This window comes from Pteronotus mesoamericanus, unplaced genomic scaffold (assembly GCF_021234165.1).
Source record: "Pteronotus mesoamericanus isolate MK-2021 breed Mesoamerican mustached bat unplaced genomic scaffold, CSHL_Meso_final contig_657, whole genome shotgun sequence".
NCBI lineage: Eukaryota > Metazoa > Chordata > Mammalia > Chiroptera > Mormoopidae > Pteronotus > Pteronotus mesoamericanus.
In genome coordinates, this window is record NW_026555229.1 from 3,628,369 (window position 1) to 3,641,438 (window position 13,070).

General features: G+C 40.7%; 1 protein-coding gene and 1 pseudogene across 2 annotated transcripts in view; one reads left to right on the forward strand and one right to left on the reverse strand.

The window, feature by feature from the left end:
* Positions 1–1,161: 1,161 nt before the first annotated feature.
* Positions 1,162–1,568, reverse strand: LOC129077283 (40S ribosomal protein S15a-like; annotated as a pseudogene).
* A 4,823-nt stretch (positions 1,569–6,391) lies between these two features.
* Positions 6,392–13,070, forward strand: part of ENTPD7 (ectonucleoside triphosphate diphosphohydrolase 7) — a 39,752-nt gene continuing 33,073 nt past the window's right edge. The window contains exons 1-3 of one of the 2 annotated variants that reach the window (XM_054581341.1): positions 6,392–6,461; positions 6,759–6,851; positions 7,934–8,116. In XM_054581341.1, the coding sequence (XP_054437316.1) occupies positions 6,844–6,851; positions 7,934–8,116 (191 nt within the window). In that variant the 5' untranslated portion in view covers positions 6,392–6,461; positions 6,759–6,843. The remainder of the gene's footprint in view (positions 6,462–6,758; positions 6,852–7,933; positions 8,117–13,070) is intronic. The other variant, XM_054581342.1, reaches the window with a different exon arrangement.

Consider the following 13,070-nt stretch of genomic DNA (forward strand, 5'->3'; position numbering starts at 1 on the left):
ATTAAGGATAACTCACAATTTTGGACCTGAGCATCTGGAAGAATGGAGTATTTTTTACCCCTTTACCAACATAGTGCACTATAAAACAATTTAATTTTTCCAGCCTGGTAGTTGAAAGATAGTATCAAGTGTAGGTTTTTCCCCTATATTTTGATTGTGAAAATTGTCAAATAAAAACTTGAAAGACTAGCACTCATTTCATATTTACTTAATAAAAGATATTAGCTCAAATAATTGGATGCCCAGACATAAAATGAAATTCAGGTTTGGTCTGACTCAGTGGCTTAACCGTGTTAAGAATCTGGGGACTGGAGGAAGGAAGAGAGAGGAAATTACTCCTTAATACACTCTCTAAAAAAAGCAAACACACTTTTTTTTTGCCTCAGGAAATGTCTCTTTATTTGAAATTGAGCTCTATGTTCACTCCTAGAAGAAGAGATGAGGTCAAGGGATGGAATTTTGCCTCTGTTGCGCCTTGCTTACATGTCTCACTCCTAGAGGCAGGGGTGGAGTCAGAATCCTCAAAAGCGCATGAGCTACTGGTGGGGTAGGTACCCACACCAGAACAAAATTAGAATGGATACTAAGAGAAGGGGTCAACATCTTTCTCTCATGTCTGTGTTCCAGGTACTATGAGCATTTTAGAGTTTCCATACTGCACCTTGCCCCTGCTGCTGGTACTTCCAAAGCATGGCCTCTCACTTCTCTGAATGACTACTAATTTCCTGTGATTGTCAAACTTTCAGCTGTGCTACTTGTTCATTCATTTCCCCCAGTTGTTGTCATCTTTTTGTACTGCTATCCTTCATTCCTCAATGTTCTCTAATACACGGCTGTAGTGTTATCAAATTTTTATTAAAATTTGGGGGCCATGGGAAGGATTATGACATAGCACAGAATCAGAATTAAACCCTCAATGTCAACACTACTATTTGAAATTTCTTTGGCCATTTCACCTTGGGCACTGTGGTGGTTTAAAAATGTCTACAAATTGTTTGTTTTGATACTTCTCGCTTCAAAAGTTACAGCCTAATTGCTCATCCCTTAAATATGGGCTGAGAGTTAGTGACTTGCTTTTAGCAAATAATATGTGGCAGAACTAAAGATATGTGATTTTTTTTTCCCACTGAGGCATTTTATTTGCATGTATGTGTTATATCCCTAGAAAAAGAATCTCAGGATTTTCCTTCCTGTATGTTTTCCTCTTGCTTCCTCATAGTCCATGATTCCCACCTCAGTTGTCATTACAATGGAACCAAACTGACAGGATGGGAGCAGATTGTTCAACGATTTATTTTTAGATCTTTGAGTTGCACATCAAATCTGGGGCTGATCACTCCACTCTTGTTTAACCTGCCTATAGGGTTCACAACAATTCTCCCAGCTCTGTGCTCATCAGTGATTTCAAATTCACCAATGTAACCAGGCTTCACCATCACAGTTAGAAATTGGGCAATGACTTCGGAGCATGGCCTAATTAGATTCTGGTGTTTGCCTCTCTTTTTGGGATTGTTGATGCCCTTGAGAGAATCAGCCAGGATTTAAATGCTCACCATTAAGAGGGCAGAAAGAGAGATAGAAAGAGATGTGACTTCTGAGGCTAAGTCATAAAAGGGCTAGAGCTTCCACCTGGGTCTCTCTCTCTCCCCTTCTCCCTCTTTCTCTCTTCACTCTGGGAGAAGCCACATGCCATGTCACAAAGACACTCAAACATCCATGGGAGTGCCCCACACAAAAAGGAACCGAGGCCTCCCACCGAGAGCCAGCATCAACTTGTGAGCCATGCAGTATGCCATCTTGGAAGTATGAGTATGTTTTTGGGTTTCAGCTAATACTTTAGACAACTGTAACCCCAGCTGACATTTTGACTGCAACCTGTGAGAGACCATGAGCCAGCCACTCCCAAATTCCTGACCCATGAAAACTGTGAGAGATAATAGTGCTTGTTTGTTTAGGTCCCCAAGTTTTGGCATTAATTTGTTATGCAACAATAGACAAATAACACAGGGAATCTTTCACAGGCCCTTCTCTTCAGTTCTGTCTGCCACTACCTTACACACAGGTCCTTTTTCTTTTATCTCTCTTTTTTTCCTTACCAGAGCTCCCCAAATCCAGCCTCTAAAGGGAATGCTCAAAATTCTTGGATTTTGTTATGCGGAATAATTTAAGCACCTTAGTCTAAACCGCTCTCATTTAGGCTGAGCCCAGGGGATCTCACTTTCTCTGACCAAACATACTAATTGAGATCTAAAATCTAGATTTTTTTAAAATTTATTTTTTTATTGTTGTTCAAGTACAGTTGTCTCCATTTTCCTGCCACCACTTTCCCTTGCCCCACCCAATCCCACCTCCCACCCTCAATCCTACCCACTTTTGACTTTGTCCGTGGGTCCTTTATACATGTTTCTTGATGACCCTTCCCCTTCTTCCCCCCATTACCTGCTCCCGCCTCCCCTCTAAAACCTAGATATTCTGTCGTTCTATCAGGCCAACTGGAAATAGGTCCACTCAAACGGCTGTCAGCTTATAAATCAATTGTTCTTGCCAATAGAAGTATAATAGAAGTATACATGAGCAAAGTGTTATAAGAGCAGAGAGGGCGAAGCACCTGAGCAGACTGGGGGAGCTCAAAGACACCTCACAGAGGAGGTGTCTTTGAGCTCAGTTTTGTAGGATAAGTAGGAGTTCATTTGGTAGATGAATGAAACAAAGTCATCTATGCAGAAGTAACAGCAAGTACAACGGCTCAGAAGTGAGAAAAGGCATAATTCTGAGAACTGTAAACATGTCAGGGATGTGGGTAAGAATACCTATTGGGGTGCTTGGAAGATAATGGGGGCTACATTATATTAGGCATTGTAAGTCACATTATCAGTTAGAAGACCACAGGCAACATTTCCCTGATCTGAGTGACTTAAAAGTAAGAACAGTAATGACTTTAGTATCTCAGATAATTAATTGGATAGAATGGTGAAAGGAAGTAGAAGGAAGAGATTTTAGAATGACTTGAAGATTTCTGCTTGGGTGAATCATAGGGTATTGAATCAAAGTTGATAATAAGAATAGAGGAGGTTTGGGTAGATAAGGTGAAAGTAAAGAGACAATGAGGTTGGTCTTGGACAATGAGGTACCTTTAAGACACATGAAGAGAGACAAGTAAACTTGCAAGGGAGAGTGAAGACCACGTTACTTAAACTCCTTCAGAGATTAGGGCATGATAGAGTGTGGAGCGAAGGAAAATTAATGAGAGAAATAAAGCAACACAGACAAGTGACATCTAGTGTGGGACTAGTTTGGCTGATTTTGTTCAGGGCTAGGTAAAGTCAAGAACTTCCAGAGAAAATTACAAATGTAATTGTAGACAAGCCTTTAAAAAGCAGTTAAAAACTTGTTTTGAAATATGGATTTCTGTAATTTGTTTCAACATGTTGAGTTACAGCAAATGAGATGGAGAAATGATCTCAACCCATATATGTATTTTTTTTTTTTTTGGCCGTCTGGAAACCTCAGAACTTAGCCCTGTGAGCCGTTAATCAGATAAACATTGCAAGCTTTTGTAAAGAATTATGCTTTACAAATACCTGAGGGCATATGGACTTATTGAAGGAAGTATTGTCCAAACCAGGCAGACAAAAAACTGTAAGGAGAAAGTGCTGAGCTCCGGGCGCAGTGGCTCAGCTGGTTGGGCATCCTCTTGGGAACCAGAGGGTCACCAGTTTGATTCCCAGTTGGGGCACATGCCTGGGTTGAGGGTGCGGTCCCTCAGGGCACATATGGAAGGCAGCCAACCAATGTTTTTCACATTCTCTCTCACATCGGTGTTTCTTGTCCCCTCTTTCTCCCTCTCGTACCCTCTCTCTAAAATCCAAAATAAAATATTTAAAAAAATATAATTATTAAAAAAAGAAAATGTTGAAATTAAATGCAGGCTTCTTTTCTGTGTAAATTAGATGTTTCAATGCACTTTCAAGTTCTAGGTTAATATAGTTCATAAACCATATGAATTAAGTACTGTTTAAAACATAAATAGGAATTCTATTCGCATGAAAACAACTCCCATTTGGTGGAACACTGGAGTTTGAAATACACATAGCTTAAGACTTAGAACTGCACAGGTGGCAGGCAACTTCAAGAATTTTATTTAAAAAGTCAAAATATTTGTTGACTGTTTTCCATGTCCATGTTGTTTCAGGCACTGAATTGCGCTGTGGAATAATAAAAATACCTGATATTTGTATGATTTTGTGGTTAATCCTAACTTTATGCAACTATTTTAATCAATGTGGTTTCTGGGGGTCCAGATAAAATATAACACTTGAAAAACTGTAGGGACTGAGAATTGAGGGAGAAAGGCAAGTTAGAGAGCCAATTAGGTTGGGAGGGTTACAGAAGGAAGAAACAATATAGTTGATCCTTGAATATCATGGGGCTTAGGGGCACTGACCCTGCTCTGTCAAAAATTCACATATAACTTTTGACTCCCTCAAAACTTAACAATAGCCTACTGTTGATCAGAAGCCTTATAGATAACATAAATAGTACATTAATATATTTTTTGTATGTTATATGTAATATATACTGTATTCTTACAATAAAGTAACTAGAGGAAAGAAAACTACTTAAGTCATAAGGAAGAGAAAATACATTTACAGTACTGTACATATCGATTGAAAAAATCCATGTACAAGTGAACTCATGCAGTTCAAACCCATGTTGTTCAAGGATCAACTGTAGTCATGTAAGAGTGAATATATAAACTAGACAACGGTGAGACCATACATGCCGATTAGAACTCTGACCCACAACCTCTGCAGCAATCAGTCCAGACCTCTTGACTGGCTAATGACGGTCTGCTTCCTTATTTTTTGCCCCTCCTCTACCAACTCAGGACCAATTAGAAACAGCCAAATATGCTCCCCTCAACACAAATACGTAAGATGCTCTGCTTCTTGTTAGTCTGCCTCTAGCTTCCTCATGCTAATACTCTCAAGTCAGAGCATATATGAAACTTCCCTTCCTCCCCGCATTTTTTTTTCATTTTTAGTTTTCCCGCTCCCCTAACACCCTTTGAGTCTGCTGGCCACGAGTGGCGGCATCTGACTGCCTTGTTATAGCAGGCGTGTAATAAATAGCCTGTTTTTGTTCTCATCTGGGTTGTATTCATTTAATTCCGCACTTATTTGTTCACTTATATATTAGTGATTTTATGTGCCAGGCAGTGCCCAGCATTGATGTGGAAGCAGACAGTCCCTGCCCTCAAGGATATTCTGTCATTTGGACAGACAGGCACATAAATATACTTGTAGTTTAATGTGGCGAGTGAAACAACAGGCATATGTAAAGGGGGTGTAGGTCAAGTAAGACTTTTAGAAGCGGCGACGCTTAAGCCGAGTGTTAAGGGATAGGTACGAGTTGGTCTGGCTAAAAGTCAGAGGATATTCAAGGCAGTTGGGGGTGGGGGGAGGCAGAATGAGCAAAACCTAGGAGGGTAGAAACCAGAGCATTGCTGGAGCATAATAACGGAGGTAAGGAGCAGGCAAAAGATGCTGCACTGATGGCTCGTGTATGGCCATCTATGTGCCACGTTTGTAAGGACTTGGACTTGATCCTTTCCGAGAGGCTCCCTCCTGGAAATGAAACAGCTTGCGTAAGCAAGGAGGAAAAACAACATTAAGGAAACGTTACGTTTGTGTGTATTACTGTAAGGTCCAGGTGGGCAGGAACATAGATGCTCACAATGTCTGGCACACAGTAGACATTCAATTAATATTGAATGATTGGATCTAAGCGCTTTGGTGTAGATGTCATTGTCCCAAATTTTTGTTTTTCTCACGGGACACAACAATGAAGCTGAGGCATCAGTACGGGAGGCTACCGGAAAGGTTTAAGGTGGGAGAGCTGCCGTTCTGCTAGCCAGGGTTGGTGTACACAAAAACTCCGACAGGCTGTGGGTAAGGGACGCACTATTGTCGCAGAAACCCCGAGACCCACCCACTGGGGCAGCTCTGACCTGGAAGCGGCTACGGAGAAAGCAGCCGGCGGAGAATTGATGCAGCCGAGAAGGCAGTGGACCCCGGGGTCTTTGCGTACCCGCGGGTGTCACCACACCGCTCACCTGCGCGCTTTAAGCCAGCCCCTTCAGGCGGAGCCGCGGCACGACGCCCTTCCGGATTGGACGCACTCGAAACCCTGGGGCGGGCATTAGAAGACGAACACTCTTGGGGATTGGCCAAACTGATGGACGGACGTGCAGCCAACGAAGCTGGTTCGATGGTGGCTCTGGCTGGGTGAGGGCGGGTTCCTCTCTGCGGGTCCCCTGTCAGTCATTGGCTCCCTGCGGTTTCCTTGGGGACGTGGCGCCGCCGCTGGCGCAGGCCTCCTTCCGGCTGAGCTAGAGACTGCGGGCAGTCGCAGTGGACGGAGCGGAGAGGTGCTGGAGGGGCCAGCGGGCCACTCGACCGGTGAGTGTAAGTGCTGGAGGGCTGCGGGGCCGGGAGGGATGGGAAGAGAAGGGGCACCAGGAAGGGGCACCCCAGTCCCGCCACCTGGGCACTGCCGTTTCCTCGAGGACATCACTGGCCCTCGAGAACGCCTCGCTCCTGGGAAGCCGGGTTAGGGTCCGCTGGGCCCCAGGAGCGAGAGCGGACGTATCTGGAATGGGAGTTCGGGGTGCGCGTGGGCACTGTGGCCTTCCCCTGGAGGTCTGGTCTTGTGGGCATTGCTGGAGGTGAGCCTGAAACCCAACCAACTCTTTCCAGGCGAAGGAGATGCCTGGGACAAGGAGACCACTTTCTCAGGGCAAAAGGAAAAGGAGGTGACAGGCGAGACCACTGAAGGGTACCCATGGCTAGGTAAGGCTGTGCACTTTCTTTTCAGCTGGGGGCTCGGTGGGGGATGGCAAGCAGGTTGAGGGCCCTGGGAGGTTATTACAAGTGAAGATTGCTCTAGGACTGCATCTGGACTTTGCATCTGGACACATGGATGCAAAGATCAAAGTTGCATTCGTTTGAAGGCAGACACAACAAAAGTAGCCAGCCCATAACCCGGGGCTCAGGTGGATAGGGCTAGACTGTAACATTCTTTCATATTTCCTTTTGAGTGAGGCTAGGTACCCCTTGAGGAGATTAAACAAATATATATATTTGCAATGAACTTTGAAACAGACTGAGGTCCTTTTGAATCAATACAGAAAGTGAACTTCCCAATTGAATGTACTTATCCATAAACTGTAATAATACTCTGAAATATTAATATGGATCTGTGGATATGGGACAGTTGTCAAATAGAGTAACTGGGGAAAGATGCAGAGCAATATTTATGGTGTAAAACCAAAGGAATGGAGATATATGCACACACGGATTTATTACCAATTGTGATAGATCTCTGTGATTGTGTATGCATGGAATATCCCTGGAAAAATACATAAACTGAGTAGTAATATTGCCTTTAGGAGAGAAATGGTTGGGTTAGGGCAAAAGATACACTTCCCACCATATATCCTTTTAAACTGTTAGATTTTTTAAAGTGATGTGCATATATTACCTATTAAAGTATTTTTTAAAACATTTGAATAAATTTTCCGACTATGCAGTTTTTTGACAGCATTCTTTTGGGACGGTTGCAGTAGTCTGGTTCCTCAATATTAGGAGGTTGCTCAGGGAGACTAGTAATCCTTTCATTAAAATAAGATTAATTCTTTGAATTGTTCCCCAAAGTACAGACTTGGAAAAAGATTAGCTAAAGCTTTTCTGATTTATATGGTAGAAGCATCACGTACCATATAGTTCTTTTTCTAACGTTTGAGACTAAAAGATTTAAATTTCTGTTGGCATGAATTTTTGCTTTTACTAGGAAGGGCTTTACTCTAGTTTAATAGCTATTTTTTAGTACTCAGTTGTAGAGACTTTTCTTACTAATGTTTGTATCATTTCAGGATTAGTTTTTCCTACCTCTGCCCAGCCTCCTGGTACTTTACTGTGCCTACAGTGAGCCCATTTTCCCGTCAGCGGGTGGCATTCCTAGGACTCTTCTTCATATCCTGTTTCCTTTTACTTATGTTAATCATGGACTTTCGACATTGGGGTGCTCCATTACCTCGAGATAGGCAATATGAAAGGTGAGTCAGCTTTAGATTATTTTGATTAGCTTTTCACTGAAGTCATAAGTATTTTGATAAGCTGTTTAACACATTACTACCTTTGACCCTTTTGGGGAATACTGCACTTTTATTAGTAAAATTGAATGCCACTTACTACATAAAGATCTTGATAGTTTTCAGTTTTGAATCAGGAATGATGATGCTGTGTTTGTATTTTTCTTTTTTCTTGTTTTGGTGGGCTAACTTCTTAGGTGCATAAATGTTTAGGGTTGTTATGTACTCTTGATTAACTGACCCTTTTTATCATTATTAAATGACTGTCTTTATCCTTGATTGTATGCTTTGCTCTGACATTTACTGGCTTGGTATTAATATAGGTACTTGAGCTTTCTTTAGATTAGTGTTAGCACAATAGATGGTTTTCCATACTTTTAGTTTTAGCCTATTTGTGTCTTTATATTTAAAGTGGGCTTGTTGTAGGCATCATTTAGTTGAGTCTTGCTTTTTAGCCCATCTGACAATGCCTGCCTTTTATTTGAAATGTTTAAGCCATTTACATTTAGTGTGATTATCAATTATGTTTGTGTTTAAATCTATCTTGCTATTTCTTTTCTGCTTGTTACATCTCTGTTCTTTGTTTTACCTCTTTTTCTCTCTTTGAATTGAGTACATATTTTATGATTGCATTTTATCTTTTATTGGCTTATTAGATATAACTTTGTTTTTAATTTTTTAGTGACTGTTTTAGGATTTAGCCTTTATAGTACACATATTTAACTTATCATAGTCTACATTCAAGTAATATCATACCTCTGCACACACAGTGGGAGAACTTGTCCCTTTGCCCTTGGCCTCCGTGCTCTTGCTGTCATACACTTTATTTCTCTATGTAAGTGCCACTGTATATTATTTTTATTTTTGCTTTAAACGTTCAATTAGCTTTTAAAGAGATTTTAAAAATAAGGGAAAAAATACATATATTTACTATTTCTGGGCCTCTTTATCCCTTTGTGTAAATTCATATTTCCATCTGCTGCCATTTTTCTTTTGCCTAAAGGACTTCCTTTACTATGGCTCGTAGCGTGAGTCTGTGATTGATGAATTCTTTCATTTTATATGATTGAAAAAGTATTTATTTTGCTTTCCTTTTAAAAGAATTGCTCATTAGGTTGATTAGTTTTCTTTCATTACTCTAAAGATGATACTCCACTGTCTTTTGGCTTGCATTCTTTCTGAGAAGGAATCTGTGGTCGTTTTTATATTTGTTCTCTCTGTACATGTGTCCTTTTCCTCTGGCTGTTAAGATTTTTCTCTTTATCACAGGTTTAAGCAATTAAAATTTTTCATTGGTGGAGTTTTCTTCATGATGCTTGGGCTTGTGATTTGTTGAATCCTAAATCTATGAATTTATAGTTTTTAATCAAATTTGGACAAATTTTGACTATCATTTCTTCAACAACTTTTTCTGTGCACTCCCACTTCATCTTTGACATCTCCAAGCACATAAATATTGAGATATGTTGAAGTTTTGGTTTTTTAAAAAATATTTATTTATTTAGAAAGAGGGGAAAGGAGGGAGAAAGAGAGAGAAAGAAACACCAATGTGTGAGAGATACATTGATCGGTTGCCTCTTGGAAGCCACCAACTGGGGGCCTGGCCCACAACCCAGGCATGTGCTGTGACCAGGAATTGAACCAGTGACCTTTTGGTTCTCAGGCCGGCACTCAATCCACTGAGCCACACTAGCCAGGGCGAGCCATGTTGAAGTTTTTCCCCAACATAATGATGCTCTATTCATTTTTTTTTTCATTTTTTTTTGTGTGTGTGTGTTTCTTTCTGGAAGTTTTGTGTTACTGTGCTTTCTTGTTCATTATGTTCTTCTGTAAAGTCTAATCTGTCATTTCCATCCAGTGAGGTCTGAATTATACCTTTCTTCACAGAAAATACATCTGAATTATTTGATATAGTTTTAATGCCTTACTAGTTGCGTAGAAGGTCTGCATTTCTTTATAACTGTTTCATTTTGCTTTTTCTTTAAGTTTAGTTTCTGATTAGGCTATAAAATGAAATGATGATATGTTATGCTCATCATCTTCAACATGAAGATGTATCTCTTTGTTGCTTTTGAGATGTATTTCAGTTAGGAGGTCTTGGGCTGTAAGTAACAGTCAAACTGACTTAAACAGTAAGAGAGTTTATTGGCTCATGTAACTAGAAGTCCAGAGGTAGCAGAACCACGAGTTCAACACTTAACGTCAGGATGGGAGTTTCTGTCTTGGTTGTCCACAGTGTCAGTTTACTTGATGGTTGCAAAATAGCAGCCAACAGCAACAAGGGCTGCATGCATCCTCATCCATGTTCTGTCGGAGAGAACCAGGCCTTCCATGCTCTCATAAGAATGAAGAAGACCCTTCAGAAACCTCTAGTCACTTTTTCCTTGAATCTTTTTTTGTTAGAATTGGGACACATGCTTAGTCCCCTTAATATTTCTGGGTTGTTTTGTTTCCATAATTTTTTATGTCCTGTTTACTTGATCATTCATCCATTCATTGGACAAATACTTATTGAGCAGCCAATATGTGCCAGGTAATAATAGGTATGAGGACATGGAGGCTTTGGTACCTTTTCTCAAGGAGGTTATGTTTCAACCTTTATTCCTGTAGCAGTGCTATTGTATTTTTGACTCTTCCTTTCCAGAAGAGGAAATACTTGTTTAGATGACCACAGTTGTCAATAATTGGCCTTAAGAAGCTGTTGGCTTTGGAGAACTACACCCATAATTTGAGTTTTCTTAATGCTTATTGGGATTTTTTTTTTTTTTTCCCTGACAGACCTGAGCGTAGTTTCCCACTGGACGACAGCATACTCTGCTTATGGTATTCTGTGTAGATTGATATGGCTGCAGTGGAGACTGTTAGTGAGTTAGCAGTGAGCTATATGACTGGAAAGGCAGATCAGGCTGAGGCTGCTGAGCCTTTTTAGGGGGTTTAGACATTATTGTAATGGCAGAGGGAAGGCTTTTGAAAGGCTTTGAAGAACATATGGCCTGAAATGCCTTTTAAAGAAAGCTTATTTTGGTGGCATTGTAGGGAATGGAATGGAGAGGAATAAAAATGAAAGGGAGATGAATTGGAATACTCCAATAGAGAGATGACGGTGGCCTGAACTTGGGTCTCAGCATCGACAATGAAGAGCAGTAAATGCATTTTAGGGATATGTGGGAGGCAGAGTGATCCGGCAGTTCTTGTCTGTCCCTGTACCCCAAGTGGCTAGATCCAGTAAACACTTGTTATGTTGAACTAATTGACTCAAGTTAGCTGCAGTGCTAAGGAGCACGCAGACTGTGCTCTTTTGGTGACCTTACCAAAGTCTGGACACCGTGTAATACTTTGGCTGAGCAGCCAGCAGCCATGTAACCTAAGGCTTTTTATTCTTTTTTTTTGTTATTATTATTCTCGTTTATTCTATTACAGTTGTCCTAATTTATCCCCCTTTGCCCTCTTCCACCCAGCTCACCCCCTGCTCCCACAGTCATTCCCCACACCATTGTCCATGTCCGCAGGCCTTTCATATGTGTTCTGTGACTAGTCCGTCCCCCTTTTTTACACCATTCCCTCTCTCTCCCCCTCCCCACTGTCAACTGGCAGTCTCTTCCATGATTCCATGTCTCTGGGTTCTATTTTGCTCATTAGTTTATTGTGTTCATTAGATTCCTCTTATAAGTGAGATCATATGGTATTTGTCTTTCACCAACTGGCTTATTTCACTTAACATAATAATCTCCAGTTCCATTCGTGCTGTTGCAAAAGGTAGAAATTCCTTCTTTCTTTCTGCTGTGTAGTATTTCATTGTGTAAATGTATCACAGTTTTTTAATCCGTTCATTTACTGATGGGCACTTAGATTGTTTTTAACCCTTGACTATAGTAAATAGCACTGTTATGAACATAGAGGTGCATGTGTTATTCTGAAGCGGTGTTTTGGGATTCTTAAGGTATATTCCCAGCAATGGAATCACTGGGTCAGAAGACAGTTCCATTTTTTAATTTGTTGAAGAAATTCCATACTGGAAAACCCACAGTGGCTGCACCAGTCTGCATTCCTACCAACAGTGCACTAGAGTTCCCTTTTCTCCACATCCTTGGCAGCACTTGTTCATTTACTAATGATGGCACTCTGACAGGTATGAGGTGATATCCTACTGTGGTTTTAATTTGCATTTCTCTGATGGCTAATGATACTGAGTTTTTTGTTTTTAAAAAGAATTTTATTTATTCATTTTTAGAGAGAGGAAGGGAGGGAGAAAAGAAAGGGAGAGAAACATTGATGTGCGAGAGATACATTGATTGTTTGCCTCTAGCATGCCCCAATCTGGGAACCTGGCCCACAACCCAGGCATGTGCTCTGACTGGAAATCGAACCAGTGATCTTGATTCAAAGGCTGGCACTCAATCCACTGAGCCACACCAGCCAGGGCAGCATTTTTTCATATGCCTTTGGGTCCTCTGTGGGTCCTCTGTAGGTCCTCCTTGGAGAAGTGTCTGTTCAGGTCCTTTGCCCATTTTTTAATTGGGTTATTTGTCTTCCTGGTGCTGAGTCGAATGAGTTATTTATATATTTTGGAGATAAAACCCTTGTCCAATGTATTATTGACAAATATGTCTTCCATATGGTCAGTTTCCGTTTTCATTTTGATGATGGTTTCTTTAGCTTTGCAGAAGCTTTTTAATTTGATGTGGTCCCATTTGTTTATTTTTTCCTTTATTTCTCTTGCTGTAGGATATGTATTGGTAAAAGTATTGCTACGTGGGATATCTGAAATTTACCCCCTGTGTTTTCTGCTAGGACTTTTATAGTATCATGACTTATATTTAAGTCTTGTATCCATTTTGAGTTTATTCTAGTGTATGGTGTAAGTTGGTGGTCTAGTTTCATTTTTTGCATGTACCATTCCAGTTCTCCCAACAACATT